The sequence below is a fragment of the Panthera tigris genome, chromosome E3, assembly GCF_018350195.1.
Source record: "Panthera tigris isolate Pti1 chromosome E3, P.tigris_Pti1_mat1.1, whole genome shotgun sequence".
In the NCBI taxonomy this organism is placed as follows: Eukaryota; Metazoa; Chordata; class Mammalia; order Carnivora; family Felidae; genus Panthera; species Panthera tigris.
The window spans coordinates 17,220,431-17,234,857 of record NC_056675.1 but is presented as its reverse complement, the minus strand read 5'-3'; the positions used below and the strand labels follow the sequence as shown (position 1 = coordinate 17,234,857).

Here is a 14,427-nt window from a genome sequence, read left to right as displayed (position 1 = left end):
GGAGCTGGGTGTAGGGAAGCATCCACAGGCGACATCTCCCTGGCCTGCAGGGTGGGGATTCAGGGCAGTTGCCGGTCCAGGCGTGCTCCTTCCCAGAGCCCACAGGGCTGCTGGGCCTGCCCCAGTGCCTGGAATCATGCGTGGGTGGGGGGAATGGGAGAGGTACAGGGGCAGTGATGCAGGAATTGTCTCACTGCGTCTGCAGCATCCCAGAGCCACCTGTCAACAGCCAGCTGGTTTGCCTGTCAGGAAGAGGAAGGAGGGTGGGGTTGGCCTCATCCTCAAAACTTTTCTTCCCTCCCTGGAAGGAAGAGGAAGAAGGTGCTACTTTAATCCCTATGACAGATGAGAAAACTGAGGTTTGAAGAAGTTGAGGCCTGCTCCAAGTCACAATGATGAGGAACCAGAATTATGTCCACTACCCCACCCAGGGCAGCAAGAGGTTGGGTCAGAACAGATCTTTCCCTGGATTGAGAGAGAATGGGTCTGGAGAGGGAAGTGTTAGCAGGGAGGCCCCAGGGCCACGTACTCATGTTAGCCAAGCAGCTTCCAGTCTCTGCCTCGGGTTCTGGCTCCTCAGCAAAATAGACCTGCCAGTCCAAACTGCTGACCCAGTTCTCATAGGCGGGAAGTGCCGCGAAGACTGCAGGCCTTGCAGGGCCTTGGCAGGCATCTCCAAAGCTGTGTAGCCCAGCCAGGAACCATGTGCCCCTCACCTCGTGCACCAGTGGTGCCCCAGACAGGCCCTGTCAGGAGTCAGGTGACACTGGGTGACTTCCTCTTTTCCCTAGGCAGCTGTGGGGGCAGAAGGGGCTTGGGGCCGGGATGAGGCTCTGGCTCTTTGGGAGCCAGTTGGCAGAAAGGCCCAATTTCAAGTGAGAGGCGGGTCTGGAGGCCAAGACTGGCAGGTCTGTGAGTTACAGGATAAAGATGCCAGGGGTCTGTGGAGTAAGGTTTGGAGGACTGGGGCTCACCTCACGGTGGGGGGGCTCACCTCACAGTGGGGCGGCTCACCCACAACACTGGTACACACCATTCCTGGCAGAATGGGGATACTGTCGCTCCCAAGAGCTGTATGCAGCCGGCTGCAGGCCCTGGGTCCCAAGAGGGTCACAGGCACTGTCTGAGGGGAGCTGGCACCTATAGGGCAAGGGAAAAGACCCAGCTGCCCCAACAGCCTCTAGGATGGATGGACAGCTGCTGATGGGCCTGTCCTACATACCTGCTTCTTGGTGGGGCAGCCCCAGGACCCAGCCACGTTCCCCATCAGGCAGGTGGTGGTCGGCATATGGCAGGCAGAGGGGCCGAAGGCTGGGGCCCAGTGTCACAGGTTGGGCCAGCAGCAGGAGTGCCACATCGTAGCCCCCCTCTGGGTGGGTGTAAGCCCCATGTAGGATGAGCTGCTTCAGGCCCCGTTCCTCTGGTCCGGTCCCCAGCCCTATGCTCCATTCCTCTGGGGTCTGGCGCCTGTGCAGAGAGGCATCATTGACAGCATCGAGTGGCAGGCCTGCCAGCGAAGGCGTGGGCATGAAGGCAAGAGAGACATGGCTCACCCAATGAAGCAGTGGGCAGCAGTCAGCACTACCTCCTCTGACACCAGGGCTCCACCACAGGCCAGCTTCCCCTGGTGCTTCAGCCTGGCATCCCAGGGCCATGGGGAGGGGGCTCCTGCCTGGGGACCTCCTCTCCTCAAGGATCCACAGGCTGGAACAGACAGATTACATCATCTGCCTTCTTGCTAAGTGCTCACCGCATGCCTGGCCTGTGCTAAGCGCTTCCCACGTACTATCAAATCCTCACAAAATCCTCTTAAGTTGGATTTTGTTACCCTCATTACCAAAGTAACCAAAGTTCCAGAAAGGTTAAGTGACTTTCTAGCTCAGTAACCACAGGCAGGTAGCCAACTTAAGTCTCAAAAACCAGGGAGGGCCTAAGCTTTTAAACCCTGATGGTCTAGCCTCATGGGAGTGGCCCTGCTCATCATTCTCTGTCTGTGCCCCTCCGGGCTTGGACTGGCCCCAGAATTCCTGGCTCACTAGTACTTCTCTTAACCATCAAGATACAACTTCGTTCCAGGAATAGTTTTGCATGCCATTTACATGTTAGTTACTTAATGCCAGAATCCTGAGCGGGAGCCTGCCCTGTCCATTCTCACTGGGTCCCTGCTTGGAAACTTGCAGCTTACCCCCACAACCTTCAATCAGATCTCAGAGATCCCTCTTCATACCTAAACTCTAAATACACAAAGTTCTAGGGGTGCCGGGGTGGTACGGTCGGTTAAGCATCTGACTTCAGCTCAGGTATGATCTCACCGTTCGTGAGTTCAAGCCCCGCATCAGGCTCTGTGTTGATAGCTTGGAGCCTGGAGCCTGTTTCGGATTCTGTGTCTCCCTCTCTCTCTGACTCTCTCCCACTCACACTCTCGTGTCTCACTCAAAAATAAACATTAAAAAATTTTTTTTAAATGCACAAAGTTCTGAAGTATCTTTGCCCCTTCAGCCCTTAAATGGAATGGTTCCCATCTTAGAGGCTGAAAGGGGCCTTAAATGCCCCCCTAGTTAGCCCCCAGCAATGTGTGACTGCCTTGTACCAATTCTCTGTTCTGAGCTGAAACTTGCTTCACTGTGCTTCTGTCTGCTGCCCAGAACACGTCCCACTCCTAACATCCCCTGCTCATACCTACACAGCTGTCCTCATCACTGATCTCTGGGGTCTCTGGGTTCTGGGACAGGAAGGCTGCCCCCTGAGCTCGAGCCTGCAGCCAGGAGCTATGAGCAGCCATGTTGGTCAGCAGCACAGGAGTGTCTTCTTGGGCACAGCTTGATGCAAAGCTGATGATCCCAGCCTGAACCCAATGTCCATCAGGCTCACGGCACAGCACGGGGCCCCCAGAATCTCCCTGGAGCCGGGAAAAGGAGTCAAGTATAGACACTTCAGCCCCAGCCATGGACAGACACCCTCTAACAGCAGCAGGTCCACCCTCCCTGTGGATCAAGCACCCAGCTCGGGGCTAGGCCTCCTCCCCTTCTGCTCCCTTCTCATCTTCCCCATCAGACCTGACAGGGCCCCTGCACCCCAGGCTGGGCGCCCCCACACAGCATCCCAGGCCGAGCTGGGCTGGCCAGCAGCCGCTGGTGCAGCCGGTTGTAGAGACAGTTACACGTGGGGCGGCTGATTAGACGCAGGCGCAGATTCCGTAGAGTCCTGGGAGCTGGCAAAAGAAAGGGAGTTGGTGGGGGGGGGGGGGGTACAAATCTGAGCACAGGGATGGTTGGCAGCTGAGGCTGCGTGACCTTGGGCAAGCACAGTGCCTCTCTGGGATTCATTCTGGGACAGCACTTACCATCATTGGTGTCCTGATCCCAGCCAGTAGCCCAGCAGGAGGTCCCAAAAGGAAAGCGATGGGTAGACTGAGGCAAGCAGAGGGGTGTGCGGGCCATAGGGTGGGCGAGCCGGAGCAGGGCCAGGTCTGAGCCTTGGCTGTAGTGGTTATAGGCCCTCGGCAGCTGCAGGGCGGTCACCCCCACCTCCTCGGCCCCTGGGCTCAGCCCCTCACGTTGCAGAGAACCCAGGACAACTGACCAGGAGTTCAGTTCTGTCACTGCTGCCCTGGAAGGGGAGGGATAAGGCCAAGGCATTGAATGCAAAGGGGGACAGTGACACCAACCAGGACACCACCAGGTAGGTGAAAGATGGACAAAAATCAGCCCAGAGCTTTAAGCAAGGTCCTTCCCTCTCCCAACCTCAGCTTCCTCATTTGTAAATCTTCTACCAAGGCTTAACTTAACTTGATAATGTGTACCTGGCACATGGCACACTTTCAGTAAATGATACATTGTGATTCTAGGGGCAGGAGTCAGTTTTACAGAGTTTGGAGGACATATCACCCACCCCACCCCCAAAAGTCGGAAACTCTGACCCCAGCCATGACTCACTTTTCAAAGCAGTGGGCAGCAGTGAGGACCCAGGTATCTGCCACCAGGGATCCGCTGCAGATGTGGACCCCCCGCCTCCTCACACTGGCTTGCCAGGGCCACTCACCAGGTGCTGTGATGCCCTCCTGAGGCTCAGGGGGGCCAGGGCCACGCTGCCCACATACTGTGGAGAGGGGTGGATCAGAATGACAGAAGGTCCCTGTCCTTCCCTCATCACAGGCCCAAGCCAGACCTAAGGAAGCCCTGGCCGCATATCCCCAGAGCTTACCGTGCTGAGCTGCTTGAAGACCTGGGAAGAGAGAGACACAGATGAGACTTAGGGGAGCCTTACCTGCATGGCCCAGCCTTGGTGGAAGGGATAGGTTTGGGGGGATGGGCCCTGGGTCCTTGCCTATGACTGTGTGGCTACCTTACCAGCCCCTCCCAGAATGAAAATATATGAGGCCAAGAAACAGCTTTTATTGGAACCTATTCAGAGCGTACACTCAGTAATTAATTCTCCTCCCTCAGCTGTGCTCAGCACTCCTGAGTCTGAGAAGCAGGGCCAGGGTTCATCTTGGGACTAGTCCAAACTTCCTCCAGGCTTCAGATCCCCTAACTCCAGCCCCCGCCACTGAGTCAGGGAGGCGGCCTGTATATGTGGAGAGCATTAGCTTAATTGTGCCCTCAGTCGTGAATGCCTAAGAGGAAGGATTAGAGGCCGACGTCATGTCTGAGTGGGGGAGGGCTCCAAGAGATTGAGAGTCCCCACCCTTGTTCTGACAACTCAGACTCCCCCACCTTTCCACAAACCACCAGAGACTTTACCAAAGGATCCCCTACCCTGCCTCTTCCCCATCACAGGCACAGAAACATCTGGGCCAGGAAAGATGGGACATATGTAGAGACGGGGAGACTGAGGCCAAAGGGCCCCCAGAACTTGCCTAAGGTCATTCTGGAAGTAGATAGGCAGACGGGCACAGGGTACACACACAGGCATAATGACTGCAGACATAGATTGTAATCTAGCCCAAGAAAATCACACCCACTTTGACAAAGGTGGCCACATACACCTCCTCTGATACACAGCCAGACATGGTTACATCGCCACAGGCAGACCATCGCTCCCCTAGGCATGCCCCCTCACATACACACCAGGCTGCAAGGCTGCTGGGGCAGAGGGTGGCCCCTGAACACCTACCATACCACTCCCCTACCCAAACATGGGTGGCTCACCCTCTATGAGAACCACTGCTCCCAGGATGAGCAGCTCTGGTCCCCAGCTCTGCTTCATGCTGCTCCAGGCCACTCTGCCGCCTGTACTCTGGTTTTCAGAGAGGCCACCTGGGTCTCCCTAGCTCCACCTCTGCTCCGCCCCCCAGTTGGCTAGGAGTCAAGTGCCAGAAGGGAGCCAGCAGCTCCTAGCTCTGGGGTTGTGACTGTGTTACCCCGGGCCATTCACCACCCCTCTCTGCGCCTCAGCCATGGCCAGACTGCCTTGGTTCAAATCCCAGTTTCCCCATGTACTATGTGAGTGACCTTGGACAATTAGCCCCTATGTGCCTTGTCTGAAAAACTCAGAATTGTTGAATGTAAAAACCTTAGAGTCCAACATAGAGCAAACTTGCTCCCAGCATGGAAGTTGTCCTCTGGGAACTGGGAAGGGCACTGTGGGCAGACCCTCCCAGTCCCTCTATTTTAGCTTCCCCACCTCTCCCCCAGGCCCACGTGCAGGTGGGTTTCACATACCTTCTCCCATCTTGCTTCAGTGGCAGTGTGTGCAGGGCTGAGTATTGAGGGCTGGGGCTCTCTGCTACTTCCTGGCACTGAGACTGGAAAATCTCAACACCTCTCTGCTGCCTTCCCAGGAAACAGGGTTACAGTGGTGCCTACGTTTCTTACAGGTGGTGGAAGACTCAATCAGGAGGGAAGAACACTTAGTGTGCATTCTTTTTCTCTTTCTGACTTCTAACTCAGGCCAGCCCCAACTGTTCAGGAAACCTGACCCCGACACAGAGGCAGCTGTGTTAAGAGCATAGACACTGGTGGGGCGCCTGGGTGGCTCAGTCAGTTAGGCATCCGACTTTGGCTCAGGTCATGATCTCACAGTTTGTGGGTTCAAGCCCCATGCTGGGCTCTGTACTGACAGATCAGAGCTTGGAGCCAGCTTCGGATTCTGTGTCTGCCTCTGTGGTGATGAGAAATCTGCTCATCACCCCCCACCGCACTTGCACTCTGTCTCTCTCTCTCTCTCTCTCTCTCTCTCTCTAAAAAATACATAAAACATTTAAAAACATTAAAAAAAAAAAAGAGGGGTGCCTGGGTGGATCAGTTGGTTAAGCGTCCAACTTCGACTCAGGTCATGATCTCAGTTTGTGATTTTGAGCCCCACGTTGGGCTCTGTGCTGACAGCTCAGAGCCTGGAGCCTGCTTCAGATTCTGTGTCTCCCTCTCTCTCTGCCCCTCCCCCAGCTCATTCTCTGTCTCCTTCTCCTTCAAAAATTAAATACACATTAAAAATTTTTTTTCTTTTTTTTTAAATTTTTTTTTTTTTTAATGTTTATTTATTTTTGAGACAGAGAGAGACAGAGCATGAACAGGGGAGGGGCAGAGAGAGAGGGAGACACAGAATCCGAAGCAGGCTCCAGGCTCCGAGCTGTCAGCACAGAGCCTGACGCGGGGCTCGAACTCACGGACCGTGAGATCATGACCTGAGCCGAAGTCGGACGCTTCACCGACCGAGCCACCCAGGCGCCCCAAAAATTTTTTTTCTTTTTAATTAAAAAAAAAAAGAGCATAGACACTGGAGCCAGATGGCCCTGGTGGAGTCAAATCCTGAGGGCTCCCTAACCCCCTCCCCAGCACTAGCTGTGTAATCTTAGGCAAACTACTTACTCTCTCTACCTCAGTTTCCTCATCAAGATAGGGATAAGAGTACCTACCTCATACAGCTGGATATATAAAGATTATGAGTTAACACATGTCATATTCTTAAGCAGTGCTTGGCATGTAAATGCTTAGTATATATCATGAAAAATAAAAAAATATTCGAAACATGTCCCTGGTCCTCCAGGGCTGCCAGGACTGGCTTGGGGGTGGTAGACAAGGCAGCTGGCGAGGTTAAGGTCAGACCATAGAAGAACTTCCCAGCAAGCATGGACAGAACTTTGCCCTTGCAAGTGTGTGCTTGGCTTTCCCAGGAAAGAAAGTTTGGCTCTCGTTGGGCAGCAAGGATAAGCCACCAGCTTGCTTCCTGGGGGTAGGGGCCGATGGCGCCCCAGGTCTTGCTGACTCCACACGCTGGAGAAGGGACTAACCACCCTTCTCAGGCAGGCCCTCCACTCTCCCTCTGACTCATCCTTCCACTCCAGAGGAGGCAAGACTGGGGGAGGCTCAACACTAGGGTTCCTCGTAGACAGATGGCTCAGACTTAGCTAATTTATTTAAGAAATTTTATTGCTCAGAACCTTCCCTCCTTGGGCAATGGCAGGAGCTTTGGAAACCAGTCCTTGGGGAGAGAGACAGAGGCACTAGGGTTGAGGAAAGAGTGTGGCACATTTGGTCCATTGTCCTGTGTGGGAGTATGGTGGGGTCAGGTTGCAGACTTTTATAAGGACACAGACAGGGCCCCCTTGGGCAAGGCTCACATGCCAAAGCAGAGCATGAGGTCAGCCTGGCTTGGGTGAAGGTTCAGTGCCCCTTGACCTTGCCCTGGGGTTCCTGGACCTTCCGGAAGCTGAGTACCACCAGGCCCACATTGATGGCATAGGTGGTGATGCAAACGATGCACAAATCATAGAGTACGAAGAATAGGATCCAGGCCAGGTAGACAGAACCGGCAAGAGACACCAGGGAACTCAGCACCAGCAGGATAGATGCCCAGCGGGCCCGGAGGCAACCTGCAAGGCAGACAAGGCTCAGGCATGGGCTTCAGGGACTGGCCACCTCTAGAATACTGCCTTGACTTCATGGTACCACCCAGATATCAGGGGCTGCTGGGGAAGAATCTCCAAACCGAGAGGCTCTGATGATCCTCACCAAGGCCTTGGTTCTCCTATCTGTTCATTGATCCATGGAACTCAAATAGTGAATTTTCCTGCTGAGCTCTACATGAAATGAAAGAGAAGCAGCCCTTGGATTCCTCCCAGAGAGTAACTTCTGAGTCTTTTCCATAAAACTGGGGTCCTAGGAAGTCTTTAAGGGCGCTTTTGGCTCTGATAGTAAGTAAACCAAGTGAAACACTTGTTAGTTCCTGCCCACAGGGTGTTCAGTGATGAGTAGCTTGCTGTCAAGTGTCTGGGTCACCATGATTATAAGGAATGGGAATGGACTGGCCAAGGGGGAAGGGGCCGGTTAGGAAAAGGAGGTGGGGCCTGCAGGGAATGGGCGGGGCCACTCACCTAACAACAGCTGTAATGTGTAGAAGATGCAACCGAATATGCTATTGGATTGATTGAGGATGCTGTCCGGGCCAAGCACATGTTCCACCAGTCCAAACCCCCGGCCCCACCTGGTGGAGGGGAGGGCTCAGGTTAGGAGTGCCAACACAGTGCGTCCTGGAGGGGTGATTTCCAAAAAGCCACCCAGGCTGTACTTTCCCTCCCCCCCCCCACCCCCCCCCACCCCCACCCCCCCCGCCCAATGCCCTCCTGAGTCCAAGGTTCAAAGGCCTCCAGGCTAGCTCAGGATTCCATGTCACTGCCCCTATCCTATCCTATCCCCAGGCCAGGTCAGGCATGGCCATGGCTCCACCATACACCCCTCTTTTCATCCTAGACCTTCAGTAGTTCTTAAGATGACAAGGTAGGTAGAAGGGTTGACTTGGCTTTATAGTGTTACCGGAGACTGGGAATCCACTGCAGAATCTTACTGCCCTGGACCTCTAAATCTCCAGCTCCCTGGCTACACACTCCCCTCCTCGAGCATAGCCAGGCCCTCAAACGTAGCCAGACCTAACCACCTTATCCTGTTACGGCCATCCCCAAGACCTCAAGACCATTATCAGTCCCTATACACTATCCCATTCCTCCTCCTGCCCGGTTACCGTTATTCCTTGGCATTAGGATCTACGTGCTACTCCCTATAATAACCCCAGCGCCCGGCACTATCTGTAGCCCCAGCCCCAGGCCCCAGGCCCCACACTCCTAACTCAGACACAAAGTTTCGCCAGGCAACGCCCCCTCGAGCAGCCCCGCTCCCATGCGTCCGCTCCCAGGGATCCCGATCCCAGGCTCCAGAATCTTTTGGCAACGCGGCCACTAGGACAAGCAGCCCAGTCCCCCAAGCCTCCCACTCCCGCTCGCACCTGGAGGAAAAGACGCGCGAACAGCTGATGGCGGTGCCCACGTCGCAGAGCGCGCGGTAATCCTGGTCCCGGGCGCGCGCCGCCTTCACGTGCAGTGCGTAGAGCGAGAGCACTAACCCCGCGAGGCAGAGCGCGAGCCGCACCCATCCAGGGTTCTTCCAGGTAGCGCCCATGATTTACGGTACCTCCCGAGGCGCCAGCCCGGAGGGAACAAGCCACGGAGCAGGGGCGGGGCAGGATGTGGCCACGCCCTCTCCCGCCCCTCTGACTGGGCGATTGGCCTGCCTGGTCTCGCACTCCCTGATCCACTGGTTGTTCCTAGTACTTGATGGGCGTGCTGGCAAAGTAGGAAAACAGGGAGGAATGCTGGGACTGAAAAACTAGATTAGGGATTAGGGGTAATTACAGAGCACAAGGCCTGTCAGGCATGATGGGAGTAGTAGTCCGAGCGGCCGCAGCGCCTCAAAGGAAATGGAGTCTCCGAGTTTAAAAAAAAAAAAATTATATTAATGTGGCTAACAGTATAGCGCTTAGGCTATGCCAGACTCTGTTCGAAGCACTGGAACATCCGGGACCTAGAGACCAGCGGATCAGGGAATCCAGCGAATACTGCGGTCCGATCAAGAACCAGCATTTTCCCTGAAATTATTATTTCAGATACTATTAGCATTATAATCTCCAATCCTCAGTGCTTGCTCAACCATTCCCTCCTGCCTCATCAGCCCCTCCTGCCGACCAGTCTCTCTCTTCTTCAAATTCCCAGCGCCATCACCACCGCCACACCCTTGACATTATCCTAACCTCTGTTTTATTGTGGGAAAACCTGAGTCTGGATCAACCCAACAGTCCCTCTTTCACAAGCCTTTGTTCGTTAGGCTAGCTGTGCTCTTTCCATAGCAATAATGGCATCTATTGATGACCCATTTCTCCTATACCTCTTCTTCCTTTTCATCTGCATTGAAACTCGGTTCTCTTTCCCCATTTTAGAAACAGTGACAAATCTCCCTTCACAATCAAGTTTTTGGGAAGATTTTACACTTCCAGTCTGTACTTCCTCACTTCTTCCTTGCAGCCCAGCACAACATAAACTAGCTCCTGCTCCCAAACACTCCCTTGACAACTGATGGCTGATGTCACCAGGATGTTAAATCCAATGGATATATCTGTATATATCTATATATGGATATATTTTCTAGTAATCTCTGCACCCAAAGTTGGGGGCTCAAACTTGCACTGCGAGATCAAGAGTCACATGCTCTTCCTACTGAGCCAGCCAGGTCCCCCTCCAATAGATATTTTTGAGTTCTTATCATTCTTGACCTCTCAACAGTATTAGTCACTGTTGAGCACTCCTTCCCAGGAACTTTCTCTGGATTCTGTGATATTTCACTTTCCTGATGGCTCTCCTCTCTCTGTGGCAGCTCCTTCTCAGAGGCACTCTTCTTCTTCTAGGCAGCATGGTGGTAGAATAACAGCTCCCAAAGATGCCCATGTTCAAATCCCTGGGACCGGTGGATATGTCAGATTCCATGGCAAACAGGAATTAAGGTTGCAGATGGAATTAGGGTTATTAATCTGCTGGTTTTAATAAACTTTTTAAAAAGTTTATTTATTTTGAGAGATAGAGACAGAAAGTGAGCAGACAAGGGGCAAAGAGAAGGAGACAGAGAGAACTCCAAGCAGCCTCCATGCTTTCAGCTTAGAGCCCAATGTGGGGTTCGATCTCACGAACCGTGAGATCATGACCTGAGCTGAAATCAAGAGTCAGATGCTGAACTGACTGAGCCTTCCAGGCGCCCCTAATCTGGTTTTAAAATATTATCCTATGGGTCCAATATAATCACAGGGGTCCTTAAAGTGAAGATGGGCTGGGGTGGGGGGCATATGACTGGCTCAGTCAGAAAAGCACGAGACTCTTGATCTCAGGGTTGTGAGTTTGAGCCCCACCTTGAGTGTAGAGATTACAAACAAAATAAACTTTTTTTATAAAAGTGAAAAAGGGCAGGGGCACCTGGCTGGCTCAGTCTGTTGAGCATCGGACTGAGGCTCAGGTCATGATCTCACAGTTCATGGGTTCGAGCCCCATGTCGGGCTCTGTGCTGACAGTGAAGAGCCTGGAGCCTGCTTCAAATTCTGTGTCCCCTTCTCTCTCTGCCCCTCCCCTCCCTTGAAAATAAACATTTAACATAAAAAAGTGAAGAAGGGTGTCAGAGGGAGGTGGGACTATGGCAGAAAGGCACAGAGAGATGCAATGTTGCTGGCTTTGAAGATGGAGGAAGGAGGTCATGAAGTAAGGAGTATGAGTGGCAAAGCAGGAAGAGGCAAAGAAATGGATGCTGCCTAGAGTGTCCAGAAAGGAACTGCTGACATCTTAATTTTAGCCCAGTGAGACCCATGTTGGACTTCTGAACTGCAGGACTATAAGACAAGAAATTCATGTTGTTTTAAGCCACTAAATTTGTGGTAATTTGTTACAGCGGTGATAGGAAACCAACACAGAGGGCTAGGACTTAGGCCTCTCTTTCTATTATCCTGTGGGGTCAGGTCGGCCCTGTTCAGTGTGGGAAGAGACTGCTGAGTGGTATGAGTACCAGAAGGTGGGAATCATTGAGGACACACTGCTGTTCAACAAATCACCACACAAAAAAGAATGGCTTCAAATGATAACAGTCATTTTATTTCCTCTTACATGTTTTATAGGTTAGGAATTTGGAAAGAGAATTTTGGCTGAGGAGTCTGGCTCCCATATTTGCAGTCAGGTGATGGTTAATGCTGGAACAATGAGAGATTGAAGTAGCTGAGGGAGAACCTAACAGTTCTTTCTCTCTTTTTAAAATTTTTTTTGATGTTTATTTATTTTTGAGAGAGAGAAAGAAAGACAGACAGAATGGGAGTGTGGGAGGGCAGGCTCCAGGCTCTGAGCTGTCCACACAGAGCCCAATGCGGGGCTCAAACCCACAAACCATGAGATCATGATCTGAGCTGAAGTCAGATGCTTAACTGACTGAGTCACCCAGACTCACTCACTCTCTCTCTCTCTCTCTCTCTTTGTAGTCTCAAGATCCATGTAGTCTCTCTATAAGGACTAGTTTGGGCTTCCTCCCAGCATAGCAGCCCCCAGGCTACAATAGTCAGCTTTCAAAATTGCTCTGAATGATTTCCATTTTCTAGTATTCACACCATTGTATAGTCTCTTCCCATGCTAGGCAGGGTTGACCTGAGCCTGTAGGATAATACAGAAATTATAGTGTGTCACTTTCACAGCTAAGTCATAAAGATATGGCAGCTTCCACCTTGCTTCCTCTTAGATCACTGGCTCTGGGTGAAGCCAGTTGGCATGTTATGAGGACACTTAAGCAGCCCAAGGAAACAGTCCACCTAGTAAAGAACTAAAGCCTTTTGCCAACAACCAGCATTAACTTGCCAAGCATGTGAGACAGCCACCCTGAAATTGGATTCTCCAGCACCAGTCAAGCCTTCAGATGGCTGTACTTTCAACCAACATATTGATTGCAACTTCATGAGAGACCATGAGCCAGAACCATGCAGCTTAGCTGCTTCCAGGTTCCTGCCCCAAAGAAACTGTGTGACAAAATAAATGTTTGTTACTTTGAGCTGCTATGTTGTGGTAATAATTTGTTACACAGTGATAGTTGATTAATATAGGGCAGTCAGACTGCTTACATGGGAGCTCAGGATTCTAGTACAAGTGCTCCAGGGAGCCAAGAGGAAGTTGCATCATTTTTTATGATTTAGCTTTTATTTAAAACTTTTTTAAGGTTTATTCATTTTTCAGAGACAGAGCATGAGTCGGGGAGGGGAAAAGAGAGGGAGACACAGAATGTGAAGTAGGCTCAGGCTCTGAGCTGTCAGCACAGAGCCTGACATGGGGCTGGAACTCACGGACCGCGAGATCATGACCTGAGCTGAAGTTGGAAGCTTAACCGACTGAGCCACCCAGGTGCATTTAAAGTCACATAGTATCCCTTTCACTATACAGAAGCCTCCTCAGTTCCAAAGGGAGGAACATGGAACTCTCTCTCTCTCTCTCTCAAAAAAAAAGAGAGAGAGAGAGAGAGAGAGAGAGAGAGAGAGAGAGAGAGAGAGAATCCCAAGCAGGCTCCACGCTCAGCACAGAGCCCAACACGGGGCTTGATCCCACAACCCTGGGATCACTACCTGAACCAGAATCAAGAGTCGGACGCTCAACTGACTGAGTCACCCAGGCACCCCAGAACTCCATCTCTTGATCTGAGAAGTGTCAAAGTCGTATTCTAAGAAGTTCATGTGGGGCGGGCCATTTTCAGAAATACAAACTGCTACACGGGGCAACATTATTTTCTCCCCTGTCTTCTCTTACTTCCTGCAGGTCACAACTTCCAACCTCTGACCAGATCTGTCTCCTGGGCTCCAAACCCCAGAGAAACACCTCTTAGATGTCACCACCATTTGGATGCCTCATAGGCCAATGAGATGCAATGCAATGCACCCAAAAGTGAACCCCTTACATTTCCCCAAACCTGTTCCTTCTCTGGAGTTTCCCATTTTAAATATGGCCCCTCCATCCACCTAAGCCACTCCTCTTGGACTACTTTCTCAATCCCTGTAATCTATGCAGACCACTACCCTGGTCCAAGCTGCCATCACCTCCCACCTAGATAAATACAGTAGTCTCCTCACTTGTCTCCCAGGAATACTTGTCCAGCATCCACAGATTGATTCTCCACACTGCAAATCAAACTGATCCATTTAAAAAATAATGAGGTAGGGCACCTGGCTGGCTCAGTTGGTAGAACATGTGACTCTTGATCTCAGGGTTGTGAGTTCAAGCCCAGCATTTGGCCTTGAGTTTATTAAAAAAAAAAAAAAAAAAAAAAAAAAAAAAAAAACAGATGATGTAGTTCTGTCACTTTCTGCCTTTAAGTAGTGTCCCATTTCAATAGGTCAGAAGATAAAGCCCCAAATCTCCTTCATTTATTTAACAAATGTTTATTGAGCACATGTTATGTGCCAGGGGATTGTGTTAGGAGCTTGGGATAAATTAGGAAACCAGACAAATAGTCATGCTCTGGTCTTACATTGTAGAAGAGGAGGAAAAAAGTGAGAAGTTAATATCATCCATACATAAAATATATAGTATGTTGTTAGTGATAAGTGCTACAAATAAAAGGTAGAGCAGAGTGAGGGGAATGGAGGTGACTGCAGTTT

General features: G+C 51.6%; 2 protein-coding genes across 3 annotated transcripts; both read right to left on the bottom strand.

Annotated features, from left to right (window-relative positions):
• Positions 1-91: 91 nt before the first annotated feature.
• On the bottom strand, positions 92-6,023 carry PRSS53 (serine protease 53). Its single transcript, XM_042970904.1, has 11 exons — positions 5,151-6,023; positions 4,204-4,224; positions 3,936-4,098; positions 3,344-3,609; positions 3,057-3,211; positions 2,680-2,899; positions 1,554-1,704; positions 1,223-1,467; positions 995-1,140; positions 530-746; positions 92-242 (listed from the first exon to the last, which is right to left on the bottom strand). Exons 1-11 carry the CDS (start codon positions 5,206-5,208, stop codon positions 223-225), a joined length of 1,662 nt encoding a protein of 553 aa, XP_042826838.1. The 5' UTR covers positions 5,209-6,023; the 3' UTR covers positions 92-222.
• A 1,329-nt stretch (positions 6,024-7,352) lies between these two features.
• On the bottom strand, positions 7,353-9,452 carry VKORC1 (vitamin K epoxide reductase complex subunit 1). Of its 2 annotated transcripts, XM_007092176.3 has the most exons (3): positions 9,220-9,452; positions 8,315-8,424; positions 7,353-7,813 (listed from the first exon to the last, which is right to left on the bottom strand). In XM_007092176.3, the coding sequence occupies exons 1-3, from the start codon at positions 9,390-9,392 to the stop codon at positions 7,605-7,607; spliced, it is 492 nt and encodes a 163-aa protein (XP_007092238.1). In that variant the 5' UTR covers positions 9,393-9,452; the 3' UTR covers positions 7,353-7,604. The 2 variants fall into 2 exon arrangements, with proteins under 2 accessions (XP_007092238.1, XP_015397570.1); XM_015542084.2 differs by lacking the exon at positions 8,315-8,424 and having other exon boundaries at positions 7,708-7,813.
• Between the last annotated feature and the right edge of the window lie 4,975 nt (positions 9,453-14,427).

Excerpts from the sequence above, each read along its gene's own strand:
- PRSS53 (XM_042970904.1), bottom strand. The coding sequence starts at position 5,208 with ATGAAGCAGAGCTGGGGACCAGAGCTGCTCATCCTGGGAGCAGTGGTT. Across the intron at positions 1,705-2,679 it reads TGATGAGGACAGCTGTGTAG|CCTGTGGATCCTTGAGGAGA; the intron begins GTATGAGCAGGG and ends TGTCTGTTCCAG. Across the intron at positions 243-529 it reads AAGCTGCTTGGCTAACATGA|GCAAACCAGCTGGCTGTTGA; the intron begins GTACGTGGCCCT and ends TCTTCCTGACAG.
- VKORC1 (XM_007092176.3), bottom strand. The coding sequence starts at position 9,392 with ATGGGCGCTACCTGGAAGAACCCTGGATGGGTGCGGCTCGCGCTCTGC. Across the intron at positions 8,425-9,219 it reads TCGCGCGTCTTTTCCTCCAG|GTGGGGCCGGGGGTTTGGAC; the intron begins GTGCGAGCGGGA and ends CCCCTCCACCAG. Across the intron at positions 7,814-8,314 it reads CACATTACAGCTGTTGTTAG|GTTGCCTCCGGGCCCGCTGG; the intron begins GTGAGTGGCCCC and ends TCTGCCTTGCAG.